General features: G+C 39.0%; 1 protein-coding gene across 3 annotated transcripts in view; it reads right to left on the reverse strand.

Moving 5' to 3' along the window:
- Window positions 1–6,511: 6,511 nt before the first annotated feature.
- The window catches only part of SCCRO3 (defective in cullin neddylation 1 domain containing SCCRO3), an 81,781-nt gene continuing 63,844 nt past the window's right edge, over window positions 6,512–24,448 (reverse strand). For all 3 annotated transcript variants that reach the window (XM_090387402.1, XM_090387403.1, XM_090387401.1), the window contains one exon: window positions 6,512–7,587. In XM_090387402.1, coding sequence (XP_090243528.1) covers window positions 6,576–7,532 — 957 coding nt within the window. In that variant the 5' untranslated portion in view covers window positions 7,533–7,587 and the 3' untranslated portion in view covers window positions 6,512–6,575. The remainder of the gene's footprint in view (window positions 7,588–24,448) is intronic.

The raw sequence follows: 24,448 nt of genomic DNA on the forward strand, positions 1-24,448 counted from the left end.
GTTTATAGTGTCTTGTAATCAGTCGACAGTGAGATTTCTTTCCAAACTCAAGAATACTGGTTCTGCTGATAGGAAAAAATGGAACTGGACGCCGAGTCTCTATGCCAAAACAGGACTGTGTTTAAAAACCATAAAGCTTCTTCGTCTGAGCTGAAAAGAGAATGGGAAGAACATACAGGAATTGTAGCAAGTGCAGTAAGTCAAATGCCTTTTCAAAATTGGACTTGTAGCCTGTTGTCCTAAGAAGCCCCCTCTCTTCACACAAAAAATGAAAAAAAAGGCCTGATTAATTTAGTGTAAGGAGCATGTCAAATGGATTTCCCCCCCCAAGCAGTGGGTCAGTTATTTTCTCAGATAAGAAATTCAACCTGCATGGCTCTGATGGGAGACAAACGATTCGCCGTAAACATGGTGAATAATACCATCCAGACTATGGTGTCTATAGTGAAATTCCCGACCAGCCAAATGAGATGAAGGTGCATTTTGTATCGTGGAGTAGGTCACCTGCAGTTTATAAAAGGTTCCGTAAATTCCAATTGATACCTGGCTATATTGGAAGGCAAATTGCTACTAACCATTATAGAGACCATTTCAATCTGCCAAGTAACTGCATCTTTCAGGATTACTCTGCTCCTTGTCATCGGGTGAAAAGTGTATGTAGACACTTCTGTAGTTACTTTAGCTTAATTTCTGCATTAGAGGTTCGACAGTAATGTGTTTACATTTGTTACAGTTGAAAAAATAGTTGGAAGAATGGTCCATTACAACTCTTAGCTGGTCAGGAAACAGCCTGGACCTGAATCCTATATCGTGTGGAATCTGCAGTTGCCAGAAAGAACCAAAGACCCTTCTTGAACTTCAGGAAGCCATAATTCGCGTTTGGAATCATGAACTATCAGTTGATCATCTTCAGAAATCGATCTTGCCAAATGCCTCAACGGTATGCTGCTGTCATCAGGGCCAGAGGAGGTGCAACTAAATATTAGTTTGCACCAGCTGAACTTTTCATTTTGTTTTACATTAAAATGATAAACCGAGGAAAATTGAGGGCTGTCGATAACATTTCAGCCGTAATTGTTGTTTACCAAAACTGTTGTATATAGGTTGCAAATGCTAATTTTGGAATATTACTTAGCTTTGCCATAACTATTAATAAATATCTTTTGTTTATATTTCTATTAGTGATGCTAGTATTAATGTAACATACCATTGCAAAAAAGGGTTAGAAATGTGAAATTTCTTTGAACACCTGTGTGTGTGTGCGCGCACGTGTGTATAATTCTAATTAAATCCAAATGAATTGAAAATTAAACTGCAGAAATAAGAGCAAAATTAAGTGAAAATAAAAAAATAAGGATAGTAGAACAGACATCAGTGGCAGCAAATATGCAAAAACCACATGTTTTTGCATGTATTTAACTGTAATATTATTATTATTAGCCATATGGTTCAAGGAAGTCTGAGGCTTATGCTGCACCAGCCAAAAAAATGATTCAAAAGTAAGAATAAGAATAGAGTACTGTCTGAGGAACATTATTAAATAATTTAGAAAATAGAGTCCAAATTAATGGAAAATCTTTTATAGTGATATTTCATGTGTTTTGGAAACTGGTGCTTATCTAGGGGGATGCCGCTAAATTTTCCTTTAATTTGGACTCTGCTTTCTAAATTATTTTATAATGTTTCTCCAACAGTATTATATTCTTAATTTTGTATGCTAAATTCTTCGCTGTACTGGTTTGCCACGCTACTGGCATACTTTCATTTCTTTTTATTGAAACATAATATTACAGTTAAATACATGCAACATATTGTATTTTTTGCATATTTGCTGCCACTGATGATGCTCTACTATCCTTATTTTTTATTTTCACTTAATTTTGTTCTTATTTCTGCAGTCTAATTTTCGATTCATTTGGATTTAATTAGAATTATATTTACATGGTAGTAGTGTGATGAATTGCTAATGCTGCATCTGTGCTGCCCTCTATAGTCTAATTTATTTCCAGATATATATGTTTAGCAGTTGTTTTGTCTGTTCAGTAGTTTGGTTTCTCTACGTGTGTATTATTTCTCTGTCCTATTATTTTTAAACTACATATGGACCACCATTGTACAAATCTACTGCACTGGCAGTGTGATCTTTGCATCATTCTTTCACAGCATGGGTTTGTTAGCGTTCGAAATGTAGTGGTTCCCTGACCATTATGGCCTCCTGATCCACTGACGAGATGGTGCATAATGATCGGTCTTTTCTATACAATTTGATATTATGGTATGTTCTACTTTTTTCTCTATTTATACAAAATTTTCCTTTAATTTGGACTCTATTTTCTAAATTATTTAATAATGTTTCTCTATTCTTAATTTTGTACTTTAAATTCTTTGCTCTACTGGTATGCTTTCATTTTTTTTCATTGAAACATAATATTAATTATATATATATATATATATATATATATATATATATATACACTGTCAATGATATATATATATACATGATCATATATGTCAATTGATCAATGGATAGGTGAAACGGGAGGGATTTTTTTTTTTGGCTGATGCTGTATAAGCTTGTTTTCTTGCATCATATTCCAAAACAGTAGTGTCTCTCTGCAGGCTCTTATTGCTGGATTTGACAGAGCAAAAATGTCAATTTGCAACATGCAGCTTGGTGTCAGCCAGTAGCGCGTGCTCTCGCTCTCTCTCTCTCCAATTCTTCAAACACCTTCCTGCATATTATAGGTCAGTATGGCAAGAAAATCATAATCATATTTAAAATAACAACCAGAGAGCACTGGGTTTTCTATGGTTGACACAAAACTATAAAATTAAAAAGCTTGAATATGAAAAATGTACAGTGGAATGCAAAAATGACCAAGTTACGACTTGAAAACAAAACTACACCACTTTAACAGACAAGATGAGCAAAATCAATGTTTGTGGCCATTATGAACATGACTGTGAACTAAAAATATACTGTATTTTCATGTGATAATATGGAACTGCACTCTTACCCAAATCAGGAGGTTTCACAAAATAATCTGATTCAGATAACTTGAGTTCTCTTATCTCTTATTTTTGTCACCACAAATTTTGCCTCTCAATAATTCAAACCAATGATTTTATATAACAGTAACATTAAAAAAAAAAAAAAAAACATGATACTGAATGCCCTGCAAATCTAACCTTTTTTTTTTTTTTTTTGAAAAATTGGGACAGCTTTCTAAGAACTCCAGGACACTATTTTTCACTCCTTCAAACATCTGCTTAATATTTTTTAAATCAATCTGAAATATGGCAGTAGAGTACGTATACTGCTGTAAATATATATTTTGCAATAAATTGATTACATACAGGGAATTTATTTCTCATAGACGTAATGTTAAAAACAAGGGTCACATTCTCAACAAGTAAATTTGACCACAGTAATGTTAGGTCAACAAAACAATAGATTATGCTTAAACAATGACTTATTTATCCATAGAAATGAAGACAGCCTTTAAAATCAAGCAAATTATAATAATAAAGAAATTATTTCTGTCATACAAGTGTTAAAAAAGAATGTTTATTCTTCATCATCATCAACTAAATGCACACTCGTTGATGGTTCGTCACTTGATGGAACATCACTCACTGTTAGCCCGGCACCCGCTATTGGAAGCACAAGGAGTCATTTTCTTCTCCGGAAATGCTTCAAAAGTCATTTGTTTCCAAGACAGTTTTTTAATTTTCTTTATAAATTTCGTAGCATACATAAGCATTTTTTAAAATCTATAGCAAATTCAATCTTTTGAGCGCACTAGAAAAGTGCACTCGAAATTTGTTGAATCTTGTGACTCGAAATCAATCGCCTTTTTCTGTGGCAAAAAAGCTTCGTAAAGCCCCTTGAAAGTGAAGGAATGAACAGGAGTTTCAGCTGTTAAACCCTCTTCACATTTTGCCATTTCAATGAGGTCTTCATTTGTGAATTCTGCATTGTGTACTTAAAGCAGATCAGTGACATCAGTTGTAGAAACCTTAAGCTGCAATTGGCTAGCAACAATTATGACCGCTTCTGTTTCATTTTGTACAGTCTTTGCTGGTTCTTGAAATTCTTCCAAGTTATCAATAAACTGCCGACCGGGCTAGCCAGGTGGGTAAAGTGCCTGCCTGGCAACCCAAAGGTCGCAGGTTCGATTCCCGCTTCGGACTTGGATCAAAGTACTGCAAAAACCTTGGGAGGTGCATTATGGCCACAGAAGCCTATACGCCAATAACTACCAAAAAAAAAAAAAAAAAAAAAAAAAAAAATCAATAAACTGATGACAGAGTTTATTCCAAACACACTTCATGTTCTCTGCAATTTTGTCCCATGCTCGTTTTGGTATTATGATTGCATCTAAAATATGTAATTCTTTAAGATTTGGACCTCCCTCCTCATCTCTGCCTGAACAAACAAATGCACGCACAGTAGTACTGTATTATGTATGCGCATGGTTTAAAAAGGCGTATTTATGAATGTTCATATTTTCGATTTTGTTGATACTTGAAAAAAAAAAAAAAAGAATCAGTAAGGGAAAAACTGCCTGTGTGTGTGTGTGTGTGTGTGTGTGTGTGTGTGTGTGTGTGTGTGTGTGTATAAAGCAGCATATTTAACTGCTGTCACTGGATTGCCTTGCAATGCAAAAGCTAGAGTCTTATTTAGGTACATTATTAACGGAAGAATAATAAGCTTGAAGCTCTAATGGAACCCTAAACTTCACACAAAACTTGAAACATTGTTGAAAACATTCAACATTCGCTATTTGCCAGATATTCACAAACATCCCTAACTTCTTGTGCTGTGGATTCCAAATACATCTGTCATATGGAAAATTAGCTTTAACTGTTTGAGATGCAGAAGCACTTGAACTGCAATAACTGCTTAACTTGAACTGCAGTTGTCACAACAATCCTCAAAACTAGGAGCTGCATAATTGTGTCTGCTTCTAAGGTTTACCATACCAAAACACTAATTTTTTAACCATTACCTCACTGCGTAATCCTGAAGTAAATTTGAAGACACACCTTGAGAATGAGCACGTGTAAAACATGGTAAAACTGGACATATCAAACCATGTGACCTCCCACCAATCACTGAACTGAATCACAATGTTTACAACACCATTAAAATTTTTATAAACCTTACAGAAAGGCCAAGTTCTTACAAAATGGTACCACTGGAAAGTCACCTGCAAATGAACTCCTAAACTCAGTCCTGAATCATAATGAAACAATATTTCTTTTTGGTCTATTCCCAATGTAAACAAACAGAATTTGGAATGCTCTCCCCTGCCTCTTGTATGCTTTAGTTGCCTTAGCTGACTTGTTTAGCTAAGACAAATGCACCCTTGGATATTATTAAGTGCAAGAGAAACCAGACCAACTTCTATTTGTTTACATTGGGAATAAACTAAAAAGAAATGGACTACACCAAATGCCACTGTTTTTGGATATCAGAAAGATTTAAGATTAGCTAGACAGACAATGGTAAAAATGAGATTCGCCGAAATATTGTTTTTCTTGTAACTCTGATTATAAAAACCTGATGTAGAATGTAAAAGAGGTCTGAATGGCAAAAGCAGTAGCAGAAGTTAAAATAAAGAAAGAGGAAGAGTGAGATTGAAAATAAATACACTAAATCAAAAGTTGAAGGCCTGTAAAAGAAAATCACTGGACAGAGAGATATGTAGTATGTAGTAGTCCTACATATCTTTGTTGCCGATCTTCAATTTAAAAAAAATAAATAATAATCGATAATAATGGTATACAAAAAGAGTTTACTAAATTATTAAAATTTAGTTATTAAATTTTTATATCATATCACTTTAAAATTTTACTATTCTATTAACTTGTTTTCTGAATCTTGTAGAACCTGTAATGCATGCATCTATGTACTCAACCATAAAAACATTGCCAAGTTTTTTTATAACATTATATGAAATAGAATATTGTAGAAAAATTTTGGGAAAAACTGTGATGACTTGACTTAATGCAATAAAGAAATGTTCAAATAAAAAGTATCTTCAATAATCACAAAATAAGTTGTTTAATATACAAAAGTAGTCATTTAAAATAACCTTAATGTACAAACTTTAAGAAATAATACATAAATATCTGAATTCTAAGTACATGAAGAGTAGAAGAGGAAATAAAGGCAAATTTCTTTCATGTGATAACTAAACATAGCTGCTAGGTAATAAGACAGGATCTATGCGACTTATGATCTTCAACATTAAGGCTTAATGATATAATGTTTCAAAAAATATTGAATAAAAATTATGATCTGAAAAAAAAAAAAAAAAAAATTTAAGAACTGAATTTCTAAATAAAAGTTATACATTATATGCAAACACTTTAATTTCAAAGTTTACTAAATGTAAGCAACTGCATAAGGAGAATTATAAATGAAATACCTTCCAAAAAATGTTTAAGAATAAAATGTAAGAAAGTTGCATGACAAGCATATAAAGATTTATTTTTACGACACATCATAAGTATATCACATCTGATTTAAACAGTACAAGTTAAGTACCAGGTCTATGTCTTTATGGTCAAACTTCTACACAGTCTCTGTCTTTACTCTGATATATATTCTGATTGGTTTGATCGTTTTCATATTCTACAAAGTCATCAAATAAGCTTGGCCAAGCTTCTGTATCATCATAATTACTGAGATCACTCCCAACAACTTCTGTAAAGTTCAAAAACATGTTCCATGTATCACGAGGTATGCCACGAATGTTTGGATGCTTCTCAAGAAAAGCAAGCCACCGATAAAGGATTGGTGGCTCTCTTTGAGAGAACACCAATTTCCACAGTTGGACTGCCATTTCTGATGGCAAAATTCTTTGTCCAGTTTCAAGGCCAAACTTAAAGGTAAAGCGATAAAGGTCTTTAAATTGGCACGAGTCATTAATTTCAACTAGTAGATCTACAAATCTAGCTTGAATTTCTTGGATGGAGTCCACTTGTAAAGATTTGCAACCATTAATAAATTCATTCCGTGTAAACTGGCACATCTGTTCAGCACCAAATTTCCAAGCTAAGAGCAGCACTTTAAATTCTTCAGGTTTCAAATTTAAATCCTGGCAGAAATGTTCTATGCCTTCTGATAAAATAGCATCTTCACAGGGATCTTTATACTGGTCAAATAAGGCATGAATACGGCTTTCAGAGTATTCATGGATGGAGTGACTAGAACGCTTACCATCACCACTATTAGCACGGATGGGAGGAATGCGTGGATAAAACATGAACTTTTCTGTTAATCCAAGGCTGTTTTTACTATTAGCAGTTGAGACAGTATTAATGTGTGACTCTCCATTACTATTCACAATCACAGATACATCAGAATTAGCTGCCCTTTGAGCCCAAGAATCTCCAGCATTGTTGCTCATTGGAAGAGTACCACTATTTTCCACCTTACTGGCAGAATCAGTGTACATTGTGTGATGGTCTTGAAATTCAGATGATTGATTTGCTGGACAGCAAGAAAGGCACTTCCCCATTGGTTCCTCAGAGAGGCACTGCAGTCTTGCTATCTGTGATGGACCATGATGCAGTCTGAAAGGTATTAATAACAGGTATATCCATTAAATGACCAAATATAAAGTATATATAATAAACGTTGATTTTAATAATACATCATTAGAAGTTTTATGGACCAATACCCAATCTCTGTAAAATTTCAAGTATATAAATTATCCATTTTAAATTTTGCTTTGAAATATTTTGATATGCAAACAAATAAAAATTTTATGCAATTAAAAGCCAATTTGAAATTGAATAAAATCATTCAAAACAAACTCTCAGAGTAACAAATGCCAGCAACCACTCAGAATGTCCAGAATGGCTGAGAGAATAATCGTCACTAACCAAGATGCTGACAAAGTAAATATACTAACTACACTGGTGTGCAAAATTTAAGGACCAGTCAGGTTTCCACCTGTAGCTTCTCATAGGAGTGCCCTGGATATGTGAAAAGCATACCAAAGGAACCTTGTGAGGTACAGATGAAGGAAACAACAGAAACAAAATGGTACAGAGGGAATTTATTCAAAAATGGCAACATAGCACTGGCTGCCAGGATACTGTTATTTTGGTTTTTAGGAGCATTAGCAACTAAGGCCATATTGCTCCGGGATATGCAGTGGTCATTCCCTGACCTTTCTGCATCCTCCGTATTTGGTGGTGACAGGCTCGAACCCCGGTCTAATCAAGAAGCGTGTGCTACGCACTGCTGCTCCTTCCCACCTGGCTACAGAGGCACCCTGCCATGATACAGATGCATCATTGCAAAAGATGGAACAAAGGGAAGAGGTAGTCCTCAGTAGGAGATATGGCCACCCCAAATATCAATGCAGGCTTTGCACCACCATCTTCAGCTGGTGAACATTTTCTGGTTGGTTGGTTGGTTGGTTGGTTGGTTGAGTTTTATTGGCGCATCAGCAACTATGGCTATAATGCGCCAAAACCTTGTCATAAAAAGTAAAAAAGTTTCAGTGACCTACTGAATTAGGTCACTACGTTAGGTTATAAAAACAAGTATAAACTGTAACAGACAAATATCAGTAAATAAGTAACAATGGAAAATCTTAAAATAATAAGATTTTTAAATATGATTAAAAAGGTTTACTGATTTTAGGAAATTAAAAATAACAGACACATGGTCATTGTCGGATAAAATCTGACTGAGTGTATACGGCTCAGTCAGATGGTTAAAAGCGGTAAAACGAGCATTTCTAAAACTGGTACAGTCAACTAAAATGTGTCTGATTGTTAAGATTGTGCCACAGGACACACACATAGGAGGGTCATCAGCCCTCAGCAAAAACGAATATGTCAAATGACTATGTCTTATGCGGGTCCGGGCAAGAACAACTTCCTCCTTACGATTCCTGCGCAGACTAGACTGCCACGGTTCAATTACAGGCTTTATACGATACAGTTTATTCCCAGTCTGTCTATTCCACAAATCCTGCCATTGGGAGTGTATCTTCTGCTGTATAGTTTTCCTGTAGTCTGTATAGGGGACTGACAGGCAGCGATTATTATTAGGGATTGCTGATTTGGCTGCGGTGTCAGCCAAATCATTTCCCCTAATCCCAATGTGGCTGGGAATCCAGCAGAAGCGGATATCATATTCACGTTCATGGAGAACGCGAATCTTCTGCTGAATGCTAGACAGAACTGGATGATCATTATATCTCACAGATATTAAAGCCTGTAACGCACTGAGAGAGTCGGAATATAAAATGAACCGATGGTATTGGCATTCACTAATGTGATCCAAGGCTAACTTTATAGCGTGCAGCTCTGCAGTAAATATGCTGCATTCAGAGGGAATCTGCTCCGATGTAGTGCTGTCTCTAAAGACAGCAGCAGATCCCACATATGATTCCGCCTTCGAGCCGTCTGTGTAGACTGGCGCGAAGTCAGAATGTTCAGCTCGGTGTGCTGAAAAAAGCTGCAGGTAGACACATGATGGAGTGTCCGACTTTCCCCAATTTCTAAGGGACAAGTCACATGCCGGGACATGAGCATGCCAGGGTGGAAGGGGTTGCTTTGGTGTTTGGGCAACCCTGTCTACCTTTATATTAAGTTCTTTGAGTAGCTCTTGGACACGAATACCAAAAGGACGATTGGCAGTCTTACGGGTGTTGTACAAATTTTCCCATCGTGGCTCAAAAACGGTTAGCCACGTAGGGTGGTCTGGCAGGGATTTCAGTTTGAGAGCGTAGTTTAGAGACAACTGCTTACGTCGAAGCAATAATGGCGGTTCGTTTGCTTCGACGTATAAGCTCTGGACAGGAGATGTGCGATATGCTCCAATAGCGGTACGGAGAGCCAGATGATGGACAGGATCGAGCCAACGAAGTACACTGTCTCTGGCCGAATTGTATACCAGGGACCCGTAATCCAGTCTGGATCGTACAAGTGCACGATAGATGCGTAGTAGGGTGCATCGATCCGCACCCCAAGATGTTGAGGAAAGAGAGCGCAGAATATTTAGCCCTCTTGTGCACTTTGTGCGGAGTTGACGGATGTGATCCAGAAAGGTCAGCTTTTTATCGAATACGAGTCCCAAGAATTTTGTGTCCGCTGCTATTGGAATTACATTTTGTCCGAGCTTTAATTCAGGTTCAGGATGAAGATTACGCTTACGACAAAAGTGTACGCAAACGGTCTTCTCCGGCGAGAACCTGAAGCCATTAGCAAGAGCCCAGGAGTTGAGGCGATCAATAGCTTTCTGCAGTTGTCTTTCAATAACCCTCATGTTGCATGACTGACAAAATATGCTAAAGTCATCAACATAGAGGGCACAGTTTACAGTTGGAGGAAGTTGTTCTGTGATGGAATTCACTTTGATGGCAAAAAGCGTGACACTTAATACTGATCCTTGTGGTACTCCCTCCTCTTGGCTGAAGGAACGAGAGAGTGAGGATCCCACACGAACTTGGAAAGATCGATTGGCTAAAAAGTTTTTAATAAAAATGGGGAGTTGCCCCCTAAGGCCAAGGCTATGCAGATCTTTTAAGATGCCAAATCTCCAAGTTGTGTCATACGCTTTCTCCATGTCAAAGAACACCGACACCAAGTGTTCACGTTTTAGGAAAGCATCCCGGATGGATGTTTCCAATCTAATAAGATGGTCCAAAGTGGACCGGTTCCTTCGGAAGCCGCACTGTATGTTGGAGAGAAGGTCATTTGATTCTAAGTACCATATTAAACGAGAATTAACCATTCTCTCCAGGATTTTGCACAGACAGCTAGTCAGAGCAATAGGTCGATAGTTGCTGGTGACTTTTGGATCCTTTCCTGGCTTAGGGAAGGCAAGAACGATTGCCTTTTGCCAGGAATCCGGAAACTGCCCTTCAGTAAAGATTCTGTTATACAGAAGGAGCAGACAATCCATAGATTTTGGTGAAAGATGTTTAATCATGTCATAATGGATGCCATCTGGTCCAACAGCACTTGCTTTGGAAAGAGCGAGGGCTCTTTTCAGTTCCTGAATAGTAAAATCCCCGTTGTAGGGATAGAGGCCCTTGGACTTAAAATTAAGTGCTTCTCTTTCCAGTTTATGTTTCAGGACCAGGAACTCTGGGGAGTACGAGGATGTTGCGGAGATGTTAGAGAATGTTTCCCCAAAAGCATTGGCTATTGCAGTTGGATCTGCAACAGCGCATCCATTATAATCTAAGATTGAAGAAGGGTGGGATGTATATTTTCCCTTCATTTTCCGGATTTTATCCCAGACTACCTTAGAGTTGGTAGACTGGTTAATAGATGATGTAAAACGGATCCACGATTCCTTTTGACTCTGACGACGGATGTAGCGTGCTTTGGCTCGTGCACGTTTAAAGGCTATAAGGTTGTTCGTGGTAGGATATCGGCGAAATATCCCCCACGCTTTGTTTTGAGCCTTTTTTGCTGTTGTGCATTGTGAATTCCACCAAGGTTTGGGAAATGGTGGAAACCGGGCTGATGTTTTTGGGACAGCATTAGCAGCTGCGTGGACAATGATTTCTGTGATGTACGTTACTGCGTCATTGATAGGCTCCTGACTGACTGTACTGAGTTCAAAATTTGCCTGATGTTGGAAGGCATTCCAGTCAGCCTGATCAAACTTCCACCATGGTAACCTAAAAGGAAGACACGGTCTCCCACTGTGTAACAAGGTTATCACAGGGAAGTGATCACTTCCGTATGGATTCTCCTCCACTTCCCAGGTGAGTGAAGGGAGTAGAGAAGGGGAGCAGATAGAGAGATCAATGGCAGAAAAAGTACGGGTAGGCATATGGAAGAAGGTGTTTGTTCCAGTATTTAGAAGGGAAAGGTCATTGTCATTGAGCATACGCTCTATGACTCGTCCCCTTCCATTGATGTTAGCACTACCCCACAGGGTGTTATGTCCGTTAAAATCCCCGAGAAGTAAGAAAGGGGGAGGCAACTGCGTTACAAGATCATCAAGGTCTTCCTGGGAGATATCAGTCCCAGGTGGCAAATAAATAGAGCAGACCGTTATTAAAAATCCCACTGTAAGGCGAATTGCAACAGCCTCTATGCTGGTTGTAATTAGCAAGGGCTGAACTGGGGTCTGATTACCCACAAGGATAGCCACTCCTCCATGAGCAGGACCATCCGCAATTCTATCCTTACGAAAGATTGTGATGTTATGCAGGGTGGGATCATCATTTGCCTTTAGATAAGTCTCCTGCAAGCAAAAGCAAACTGGCTCGTGCTTTTGCAGGAGGGCCTTGATGTCATCAGTATTTCGCCGGAATCCACGACAATTCCATTGTAGGAATTTAGCCATTAATTTGGCTTGGTGGGTCCATCAGGCGGCTTCCGAGGTGCTGAGGGCTTACTTTTATCAGTCTTGGCTTTGTCTTTTTTGGGGAAGAATGGACGATGTCCCGTGTCCATTTCTTCCTCCGCAAAGAGTTCCAAGACTGATTCATCCTGTACCTCCTTGTTCTCTACATCCATTGTTTCTGGTATTACGGGTGACTCTTCAGAACGTTTTTGCTCTTTTTTACCACTTGGTTTTGGTAGTGGTGGAGCACTAGGAGGTACGGATATAGGAGTGGCAACTGATTGTGTTTTTTTGGTGGGCTTTTGTGAATTTAATAAATAGCGTGCAATCGGAGTGAATGACTCTTTCGGTGGTATAGTCATCTCAGTTTCAGTACCAATAGTGCACTTGGCAGAAACCTTCTGAGCATAGGAAGGTTTCCCGCTATTTATTGGTTCGATACATTTTCTGGCCTCTGGGTAGGAGATATTCAGCTCTGTTTTCAGTTTTTGGATTTCTTTTTCATCCTTCCACCGCTGGCATGCTCGAGAATAGGCGGGGTGCTCTCCTTGGCAATTAATACAAATCGGTTTTGAAGCTGAACATTCCTTGCTCTCGTGGTCTTTAACACCACATCGAGCACAGGCAGGGTTACCACGACAAGATGTTTGTGAGTGGCCGTATTTTTGGCATCTAAAACACCTCAGTGGGTTTGGGATGTAAATCCTCACTGGGCAGTTTAGATAGCCTGCCTTGATGGAACTTGGAGGCCTTGGGGTATTGAACGTGAGGATAAGAACTCGGGTAGGGACGAGATTCCCATCCTTTCGTATCGATATTCTTTTCACAGCTGTCACTCCTTGGTCTTTCAATTCAGAGCAGATCTCTTCTTCAGAAACATGAAGAAGGTCCCACTCTGATATAACACCACGTGAAGAATTCAGAGTTTTGTGGGGGGTTACGGTGATAGGTATTCCCCCTATGGATGTAGAGTTCAAGAATTTTTCAGCTTGTTTTGTGCTGGAAGCTTCAACTAAAAGATCGCCAGAACGCAGTCGTTTAACGGATTTTGGTGAACCTGCCAACCCTTCTAATCCTTTCTGGATAAAGAAAGGTGACATCTTTCCAATTGACTGTTCTCCGATGGAATGGAGAATGAGGAAGAGCGGTGTCACTGATGGTGTTGGTGTATCCTCAGTTCTGGCTCTTTTTGCAGAGGTGTTTTCTTTTTCATCTTCTCGATTAGGTAGGGGCCTTGTTGGGGCCCCAGAAGAAAGGGGATTTAAATTACTCATATGAGTAAAGAGAAAGGACAGCACTGTTTCAGGGCTATTTGGCCCTTCGTCAGTGAGTGGGTAGGTACCCAAGTGATGCAATCACATTTTCTGGTGGGTGTGGATGTGCCGCTAGGTGTCTCCCCAAAGCCTCCCATATGTGTTAGATGGGATTTAGATTGAGGGAACGAGCAGGCCATCCATAAGAACAATGTCCTCACTTTCCAAAAGCATATCAAGCTGCAGTGCAATGGGGTGTGGTGTTATAATCCATAAACACAAACTCAGGGCCAATGGCACCTCAGAACAGATGCAGATGGGGAAGGATTACCTAAGTACAGTAGCGTGCACTGGTTACAGTACCGCCTTCCAGTATCTGGAGTTGTGTACGTCCATCGAAGATAACACCTCCCCAGACGAGAACATATCGATCCCTTTCAGCGATGTTTGCGCAGTGATACCGTGTGCCAACTTCTCGCCAGATTAGCTGACGTCCTGAATCACTGCTGAGACTGGATGTACTCTCATCAGTAAGGAGTAGTATCTTAAGTAAAGATTTTGTGGTTGTAACCTTTAGAAATAGTGTTGGTCCTTAAGTTTTGCACACCTGTGCATGACTCATAATTGAATAAATCGATTCCTCTTGATTATACCCCTCACCAGGTTTACCACAAGCAGGTGTGTAAGGTATGCAGCTTCCATTCATTCAATAAGATATACAGTAAACCCCCCGCTATTCGCGGTATCTGTATTCGTGGTTTCGCGGTCGCTGATTTAATATAAAATGAAACCTTAAAAACTTTGAATTTTAAATTGCCGTGAACATTTCCACTGTAAAAAAACATGGGTGTGGCTAAAATCATATTTCCCAGTCAAAACAGTGCTCAGTGGGAGGGGGGAGAGTGGTGGCAAAATCGCGAGCGTGGTTGTTTCTAGCTAATCCTTGCTCAGTTTGTGCTATGCGCTTGTCATGGAAGGTTTCGTCGTTTGCTTTTAATTTATATGCTTATAAATTGAATAAATTTATCAATTTATATGCTTAAAAAGTGAAAAATGTACAGACTTTTTCGAGTGTGTTAACGGAAGAAAGTGACTTTATTGTGGACAAATTCTTTTCTAACCCCAACAAAAATATGGCTACGAATAACAAGGGTCCTTGAGGTTTCACAGACATTCTCTCAGATATGTCAGACAAGCTGTACTTGCTACCTGGGAGTCTAAAACGCTGATGGAACTGATATTCGGGTGACACTGAAGTCAAGTGGACCCAATTTCGGCGAAGTCCGGACGGTCTGTGACAGCCAAATCCTCTGCTTGCACCTTCACGATGGTGGGACTGTTAGTAATCCTGGGTATAACCTCCATGCACAAGCACATGGTGGGTGACCATCCAGGTGTGAACCAACGTAAGCAGGGGTTGAGGTGTGGCGCCCACACCACATGGAGGAACGCCGCCCCTCTATGTTACCAGGCAGTACTAGGTGGTAGATGACTCTCATCAACCGGTGAAATACCACCACTTTGCTTATTGGAGGCTTGAAGTGGTGGAACCCATGTTTAGTCTCTAGAGCTAGGTCAACCCTTCCATATCTCTTCCATCATGCAGTATGATTGATGACTTTTGAGGTAATGATGTACGTCGTGGCGAGATCCAATATTCCTTACATTTCGAGGGTACAGCTCTAAAACGGTTTTCGCAGGCCGGCCGCTAGTTAGTACACCGGACCGAACTTATTGGTAACTCTCTAGGAGGCTTCCGGATCAGCTAGTGTATAATCTTGCTACCTCTACTCTGCCAGATAGTGACTGGAGGGAGTCCGAGTAGTGTGTATGCGGAGAGCATTGTCGAGGCCACGTTATGTCAAGGATCTGGGTATATTCTTACCACATGTACGCCATATCCAAAAATTTCATTACTTCATACAGCATGTCCCACCCACTTTTTCTTACTATTGAATACACCATGAATTGTCAAACTAATAGAACAAGCTTATCTGCGAAAAGATCTAAACCTCCCAAGGACTTCCTAATTCATTTAACAAATATACATGGTCTCACTTCTAATCTCAACGATGTCCATTTCCACTTGCAGTCTGCCAAACCACATGTACTTTTTCTGACAGAATCTCAGTTATCGGTTGATTCAATTACTGCTCATCTCAGATGCCCAAATTATTCGCTGTATGATTCCTTTCGCCTCAAAGGTGGTACTTGTGCATATGCCCGTTCTGATATTCCCTGTCAGAGACTTGGCAATTTGGAATCTCCTCTCTTCGATCTTCTCTGGCTTAAAATCTCTCTACCTCATTGTGTCAAATTCATCCGTTGTCTCTACCGTTCTCCCAACTCCACTAATCACGTGGAGCTCTTTGACTTCCTCTCTTTGCAACTTGACTTTCCCCAGTCCAACTTTCCTAACAGTGAGGTAATTTTCCTTGGTGATTTTAATGTTCACAACTCCAGCTGGCTTCCGTTTTCTGGTCACACCGACCCAGCAGGTCGAGATGCTGAGGCTTTTGCAATTACTAATGACCTAGCACAGATTGTTCAATTACCTACAAGAATACTGGACAATCCGAATCATACAGCCAATACGCTTGATCTCTTTCTCACAAACAACCCTTCTAAGTACACGGTCAAAGTGAGAGGTCCTTTAGGCACTTCAGATCACAACTTGGGGACTGTCTCTTCTCCAATGGAACCTTTATCTCGTGGCTATTCCCAACCTCGTGTTGTTTGGCATTACAAGAATGCAAAATGGGATGATCTGCGTGACTTCTTTTCTTCTTTTCCTTGGTCGGATTACTGTTTCAAAACTTCTGATGTGAACGTTTGCTCAGATCGTGTCGGTGAAATTATTCTTGCAGGAATGGAATCCTTTATCCCACACTCCACTTTAAAATCTCCTCCTTTATCTAAACCTTGGTTTTCCAATAAATGTGCTAAGGCTGTTCAAGAGAAGAATGTTGCATATCGTAATTGGTTTGTTTCTAATTCTTCAGTTTCATTTTCTGCCTACACCAAAGCTCGCAACAATTGTAAAGCAGTTATTAATCAGTCCAAACTAGAGTTTGAACAGGCTAAGAGTAGAAAACTTGCTTCTTGCCCTAATGGTAGCCGAGCATTCTGGTCTCTTGCCAAAGCTATTGGCCGCAACTTTTGCCCATCTCTGCTTCCACCTCTGTCCAAACCAGATGGTTCTGTTGTCACTTCAGCCAAGGATAAAGCTGACCTGCTAGCATCCCATTTTTCTTCCAGCTCATGTATTAATGAACTTGGTAAAACACCTCCCACCATTCCCAACACGGTCCATTCAATGCTTCCTGTGGTCTTCCGTCAAAAGGATATCAGAAGGATTTTGATGAATCTTGATGCTAAGAAAGCTCCAGGTCCTGATGGTATTTCTCCACTTGTTCTCAAAATCTGTGCTCCTGAACTTACTCCTATTCTTTGCCGCCTTTTTTCACTTTCTTATTCCAAAGGTGTTTTTCCTTCTGCTTGGAAATTTGCTCATATCCAGCCAGTTCCTAAAAAGGGTGACAAATCCCTCCCATCCAATTATCGTCCCATTGCAATTACTTCTACTCTTTCTAAAGTAATGGAGAAATCAATTAACTGCCAACTCTTAAACTACCTAGAAACCTTCCGTCTGATCAACGATCACCAGTATGGATTCCGCCAGTGTCGATCCACTGGTGATATCCTGGCTTATGTTACCCATTTATGGACTACTTCAATGGAAAGGTTTGGTGAAACACAAGTAGTTGCTCTTGACATCTCAAAGAGCTTTTGATCGTGTTTGGCATAAAGGTCTTCTAAACAGCTTATTATCTTATGGTTTGCCAACTGTTTTTAGTAATTGGTTATCCAGTTTTCTCTCTGATCGCTCACTGAGGGTGATGGTAGATGGCTCTCTGTCTTCTAACTTCTCCACTAATGCCGGTGTCCCACAAGGTTCAGTTCTTTCCCCCACTCTTTTCCTCTTGTATATCAATGACCTTCTTCCATTGACTGGAAATCCTATCCATAGTTTTGCCGATGATAGCACATTGCATTCAACTTCTCGAAAATCTGCTACGAATTCCTTAAATGCCGATCTTCGGGTAATTCTCCAGTGGGGCAAAGACAATTTAGTTGATTTCAACTCTTCTAAAACTCAGTCTTGTCTTATATCTCGCAAAAAGGATTCTTCTGCTCCTATGCTTATCTTTAGTGACACTCCAATTTCTAGGCAAAAGGATATATCTCTTTTGGGGATTACCCTGACTTCTAATCTCTCTTGGCACAAGCACATTACAAATATTGCTTCCTCTGCATCTAAAAAACTTGGTTTTCTCTTTCGCTCTCGGCGTTACTTTTCTTCCAAACAGCTGCTCACTCTGTATAGATCGCAAATCCACCCAGCCATGGAATATTGTTCCCACATCTGGGGTGGTGCCCCCAAAACCTCTCTCAGGCTTCTTGATTCCATTCAGAAGAGGGCAGTTAGGTTAATTAATGACTCATCTCTAACAGAGTCTCTCCACTCGCTTTCTCATAGACGCACTGTTTCTGCTGCTTGCCTCTTTTACAGATACTTCCATGGGCACTGTTCCTCTGAATTGGCTTCTATAATTCCTGCTCTCTCTTTCAAAACAGTCCGAACACGTGCCGCCACCAGCCAACATCCATTTACTCTCCAACTTCAAACCCACAGAACCAACTTTTCATCTTCCTCATTTATTCATTCAACTGCCATTTTCTGGAACAACCTTCCTTCATATGTATTTCCCGAAAATTACAATCTACAGAAGTTAAAGTCCAACGTCAACAAATATCTTTTTTCGTCTTCTCAACCTCCAACCCAAGAACAGTACTAAGTACTATAGGTTCTAATACCTCTCGTGTTTGGGGTTCACATAAAAAAAAAAAAAAAAAAAAAAAAGGGAATTGTGAAAAGATCAAAGAAGGTGATGACATTAGTGAGTAAAATTCAGTTATTAGACAAAATTTCTAATGGTGAAAGCATCTTGTCAGTGGCAAAATATTATAAAATCAGTAAGTCAATGGTACGATCAATCAAGAAATCGGAAGAAAAAATCTGCCACAGTGTCCGTCAAAACGCACTAATTGCTTCAAAAATTTGCTCTGTAACTCACGATGTTAAATTAGAAAAAAAATGGAAAAGCTTTAAATCTATGGACAGAAGACCAAATTCAAAATAAAATTCCCTTAAGTTCACTCATCATTCATGAAAAGGCAAAACAACTTTATCAACACTTTAGAGAAACTGGTGATAGCACTGGCAGGATAAGTTTTTTAGCTATAGCAAAGGTGCTGGATTGAAAGATTTGTTTGAAATTTCTAATAAATATTACATTTAATATTAAATTGTTTCTTATTTTCATTTCGATGCCTTATGCTTGCATTTCACTATGTACTGTCTATGTACATAGTCATATTATGAAGGTACATATAATACATACATAGACAAAATTTTAGACTAGTTTTTCTTATATATTTCATACTTTGGAACGGAACCCCTTTATTATTATGGGAGCCATAACGCAGTATTTGCGTTTTCAGTATTCGCGGCATTTCTCGGAACGTAACCCCCCGCGAATAGCGGGGGTTTACTGTATTATTATATACATTATTTTCAGTGACAGCAGAAAAATAAATTTATTATATTTCTCTTAAAAATGAGGACAAGAGAAACATGCAAAATATTGCTACTAAGGAACAGCATCTGGTGTAACTTATATTGTTTTTCCAGAAGTTATGTTTATATGAGTACCGCAAATTAAATAAAATACATTTTCTATTTATACTGTAGGACAGTCACAAAAAGTCAGAGGAGTTTACAAGAACAGCACTATATCATCAGCAAAATGACAGATAGGATTTCTAGTCAGTAGAAAAGGGTCATTAATATACATGAGGAAAAGAGTAAGAGAAAAAACTGAACTACTTTTGGTGAATGCCATCATTGGTAGAGAAATTAGAAGGCAGAGCACCACCTACCATCACCTGCAGTGAGCATTCAGAGAGAAAACTGGATACCCAATTGCAGAAGACCTTTATACCAAACACAATCAAGACTAGAGTTGGTGACCGATGGATTTCTCCATTACTTTGGAAGGAGTAGTGGTAAGTGCAATGGGCAATAATTGGAAGGAAGGAAGGGAGGGTCTTTCCCCCCATTTTAAGAACTGGCTGGATACAAGCAAATTTTCAAACAGAAGAAAAAACACCAGTGGAATAAGAAAGCATAAAAATGCAAGATTAGGAGCACAGGTTTGAGAACAAGTGGAGAAATGCCATCAGGACCTGGAGCTTTCTTGGCACAAAGACTGTTTAGAATTCTTTAACATCTTTCTATCTGGAAGACCACATGCCTTGGTATGACAGGTAGTGGTTTACAAAGATCATCAATACAAGAGTTAGAAGTAAAATAGATGCTAGCAATTCATGCTGATCTTTAACAGAAGAAGCAACAAAACCATCAGGTAGTAACAGAGGTGGAAATATTGACAGGCAGAAGTTGCAGCCTTGGAAAGTAAACAGAATGCTCGACTAAGATTTGGACAAGAAGCAAGTTTCCTACTCTTAGCCTGTTCATTATTGAGTTGGACTGATTAACAACTGTTTTACAATTGTGAGATTCAGTGTATGCAGAAAACGAAGCTGGAGATTTGGATAAAAGCCAATCGCAATATGCTTCTTTCTTACCTTGAATATGGTCTTTACCACTATTGGAAAAACAGTTTAGATAAGGGATGGGATTTTAGGATAGAATATGGAATAATGGATTTTATACCTATAAGAATAATTTCACCGACGACACAATCTGAGCAAACACTGGGACCAGAATATTTAAAACAGTAATCTTAAACAAGGAAAAGAAGAATAGAAATTAAGATCCCACTTTGTATTCTTGTAATGCCAGACGTCATGAGGTTGAGAATGGCCATGAGAGAGAGAGAGAGAGAGAGAGAGAGAGAGAGAGAGAGAGAGGGGGGGGGAGCTTCATTGGAGAAGAGACCATCACCAAGTTGTGATCTAAGGTTGACCACAAGTGTTGGGTGTGTGGTTAGGACTGTTTGGTATTCTGAGATAGGTAAATGAACAAGCCGTGTGAGGTCATTAGTAATTCCAAAAGGGTTAGCATTTTAACCAGACAGTTACATGTAATTAGAAAACTGAAGCCAACTGGAGTTGTGAACATTAGTATCACCAAGGAAAGTTACATTAAGAATGTTTAGCATTAGCATTAGTAGAGGCATTTGATGCAAGAAAGCAAGCTTATGCAGCATCAGCCAAAAAAAAAAACCCACTTCCACTTCACCCCTCTGTTTGTTCAAAATACCTGTCCAGCTGAGCCTTAAACTTATTTAGGCTATCAACCTCCACCACAAGGGACGGAAGTCTGTTCCACCAACCAACCACCCGCTGGCTAAAGGCAAATTTCCGCACGTCTATCCTACATCTGTCTTTCCTCAATTTGTATTTATGCCCTCTCAGGTGATTTTTCTGAGCTAGAGGAAGAATCCCATCAGCATTGAGCATGCTTAAACCATTCAAGGCTTTATACACCTCTATCAGATCACCTCGCTGGTGCCTAGTCTCCAGACACTGTAATTTGCAAAACTTAAGCCTTTCTTCGTAAGAGCACCCCTTTGTTCCATTCACTAATCTTGTTGCCCTTCTCTGTACTCGTTCCAGCAGCTCTACATCCTTCTTGAAATGAGGCCTCCAGACCTGTATACAGTACTCTAGGTGTGGCCTGACCATTGCCTTATACAATGGAATAATCACCTCCTTATCCCTGCTGGAAAAATTCCTGTATATCATTGACAATACTCCATGAGCTACTCTTGCAGCCCGTCTGCACTGCTCAGAGAACTTCATATCTGCCTGCACCCAAGTCCCTTTCATTCTCTACCACTGTCAGTGTAGTACCACAGAGTTGATACGTTGCTCTGGGGTTGCTGTTTCCCATGTGTAGTACTTTACATTTAAATGTAAAGAATGTTAGAATGGAGAAAGTTGAATTTCAAAGAAAGGAAGCCAGAGTTCTAAGTGATTAGCTGGGAGAGTGACAGAGGCAATTCATGAATTTGACAAAATGGAGAGATTTTAAGCCAGAGGTGAATAAAAAAGAAGAGATTCCAAGTTAGGAAGTCTCTGACAAGGAACATCAGAGCAGACATAAGCACAAGTAACATCTTTGAAGCAAAAGGAATCAAAGAAAATAGGACAACTGAGATAAGTAGCAGTTGAAGCATCTGATAGTTAACTGTCAGAAAAAGTAACTGGGGCTTGGCAGACTGTAGGCAAAAATGGATATCATCGAGACTGAAACTGAGACCATGTATATTTGTGAAATGAACGAGGAAGTTTTTGCAAAGTTTATATCTTTTCATTGATAAGTTTGTTCTATTAGTTTCACTATTTGCAATGCATCCAGTAGATAAATTAAAAGCAGAGGAGGGAATATGCTGTATGAATTAATGAAAATTTTGGATATGGCATATACGCAATATTGCTGAGTCCATGTTGTCAAGGATCTGTTTATACATATCCTTGCTGTGATATGTATAAAAGAGCAAGAATATGTATAAACAGATCCTTGACGTAACACAGTCTTAGCAATGTCCTCCCCCATACATACTAATCTTGACTTCCTCCAGTAACTCCAGTCAAAAGTGTAGTATTTCTGACAGTGTTTTCAATCAACAAAATATTTTTGCCTTTGTGATATGTGTATTTCATCACCTTATTTATTTATTACTGATTTTAAAGCTAAAGTGTTGTGCACGGAAGAATACTGTACAAATTGGAGCAGTATGATATTAAGGGTAAGTTGTTACAATGGATAAAAGGGTGGTCGAGTGGGAGAAGATAGTGTCGTAATTAATGGATGCTACTCTTCGTGGACTAATGTTATTAGTGGAGTCCACCAGGGTTCGGTGTTGGACCCATTGTTGTTTGTTGTTTTGTTTGTTATTTGGTTTTTAGGAGCATTAGCAACTAAGGCCATATTGCTCCGGGATATGCGGTGGTCATTCCCTGAATGACCTTTCTGCATCCTCCGTATTTGGTGGTGACGGGCTCGAACCCATTGTTGTTTTGCATATTTATCAATGATATTGATGAAGGTATATCAGGCTTAATGTCCAAGTCTGCAGATAATACAAAGGTTGGCAGGATTGTTAATGACAGTAATGGCAGTGTGCTACACAGGATCTAGAAAATTTGGGCAGATGGGCTGAGAAGTGGCAACTGAAGTTTAAAATTGACAAATGCAAAGTACTGCATATGGGTAGAAGTAACCCCAGAGGAATGTACCAACTGTGTGTTACTACACTTAGGGTGGTTGAAAATGAAAAAGATTTGGGAGTAATTGTGCAGTCAGATATGAAGTTTTCTGAGTAATGCAGACAGGCTGCCAGAGCAGGTCATGGGTTATTTTCAATGACATACAGGAATTTTGCTAGTAGGGAAAACAAGGCGATTATCCCTTTGTATAAGGCAATGGTCAGGCCACACCTTGAGTACTACGTACAGGTTTAGAGGCCTCATTTTAGGAAAGACGTAGAGTTGCTTGAGCGTACAGAGAAAGGCAACAAGATTGATGACTGGAACAAAGGGTTGCTCTTACCAAGAAAGGCTTAAGTTCTGCAAATTGCAATGTCTGGAGAGTAGGCACTTGTGAGGTGATCTGATTGAGGTGTATAAGGCCTTGAATGGGTTGAGCATGCTGAATTCTGATGGGATTCTTCCGCTTGATCAGATTATGAACCTGAGGTGGCATAAATTCAAATTGAGGAAAGATAGTTGCAGAATAGATGTACGGAAATTTTCCTTTAGCCAGCGGGTGTTTGTTAATTGTTGGAACAAACTTCCACCTGTCATTGCGGGAATTGATAGCTTAAATAAATTCAAGGAGGAACTGGACAAACTTTTAGAGGGAATGGATGTGTGAAATTGGGTTTTTTTTTTTTTTTTTTTTTTGGCTTATGCTACATAAGCTCACATTCTTGCTTTCTTGCATCACATGCCTCCATTACTACTACTACTACACATTTGTTGTATCTGATGCATATGGTTCAATGATACCTCAAATGCTATGTCATACCAGCACTTGAGGTACAACACTCACTGGGCTGTAACAGATACAGGCAGTCACTCTTAAGCAGCCAGTATACAAATGGTATAAAAGTAAAGACACAAGAAATAAGTTATTCAATTCTGTCAGCACACTGATAAATTGGTTTTATTTAAAGCTTGATACACTATTTTTGCTTATGCTTAGGTTAGTTTATGTACATAGAACAAACTTTTGATAAAACTGACTTTTTTTTTCTGATTTACAGCCCAAAAGTAAGTGTTTTCTTTTAGCTATGAATTCCTGACTTACTTTTCAACCATTATTTCCAAATTTTTGGAATGTTGAGGATTTCAGAGCATTGTTATTTTACATCATACCAAAAATTATGACACACTGGATGCTCGCTCTCGCACTCTCCCCAATATATCTAGCAGAGAATGTGTCAACTCAACTTGTTCTTTCCAATGCTTTAATGACAGTTTATCAATTTTTGCACACAGCATTTCTCTTAGATAAATAGATTACAATAGCAACATGTCTGTCAAAAATACCTGTGAGGTGGATTTGTTCATGCAACACCTGAAGTATTATGATGAGCCTGACTAGTTAGTCTACTTTTCAGCTCTCTCTCTCTCTCTCTCTCTCTCTCTCTCTCTTTCTTTCTCTCTCTCTCTCTCTCTCTCTCTCTCCATGCATTTTATATGGAATGAACTGTTTTTTGTGAAATTACAAGAAATCTATTCCTAGAAAGTACAGGAAACT

This window comes from Mastigoproctus giganteus, chromosome 13 (genome assembly GCF_048544385.1).
Source record: "Mastigoproctus giganteus isolate SK-2022 chromosome 13, ASM4854438v1, whole genome shotgun sequence".
NCBI classification, from domain to species: Eukaryota; Metazoa; Arthropoda; class Arachnida; order Uropygi; family Thelyphonidae; genus Mastigoproctus; species Mastigoproctus giganteus.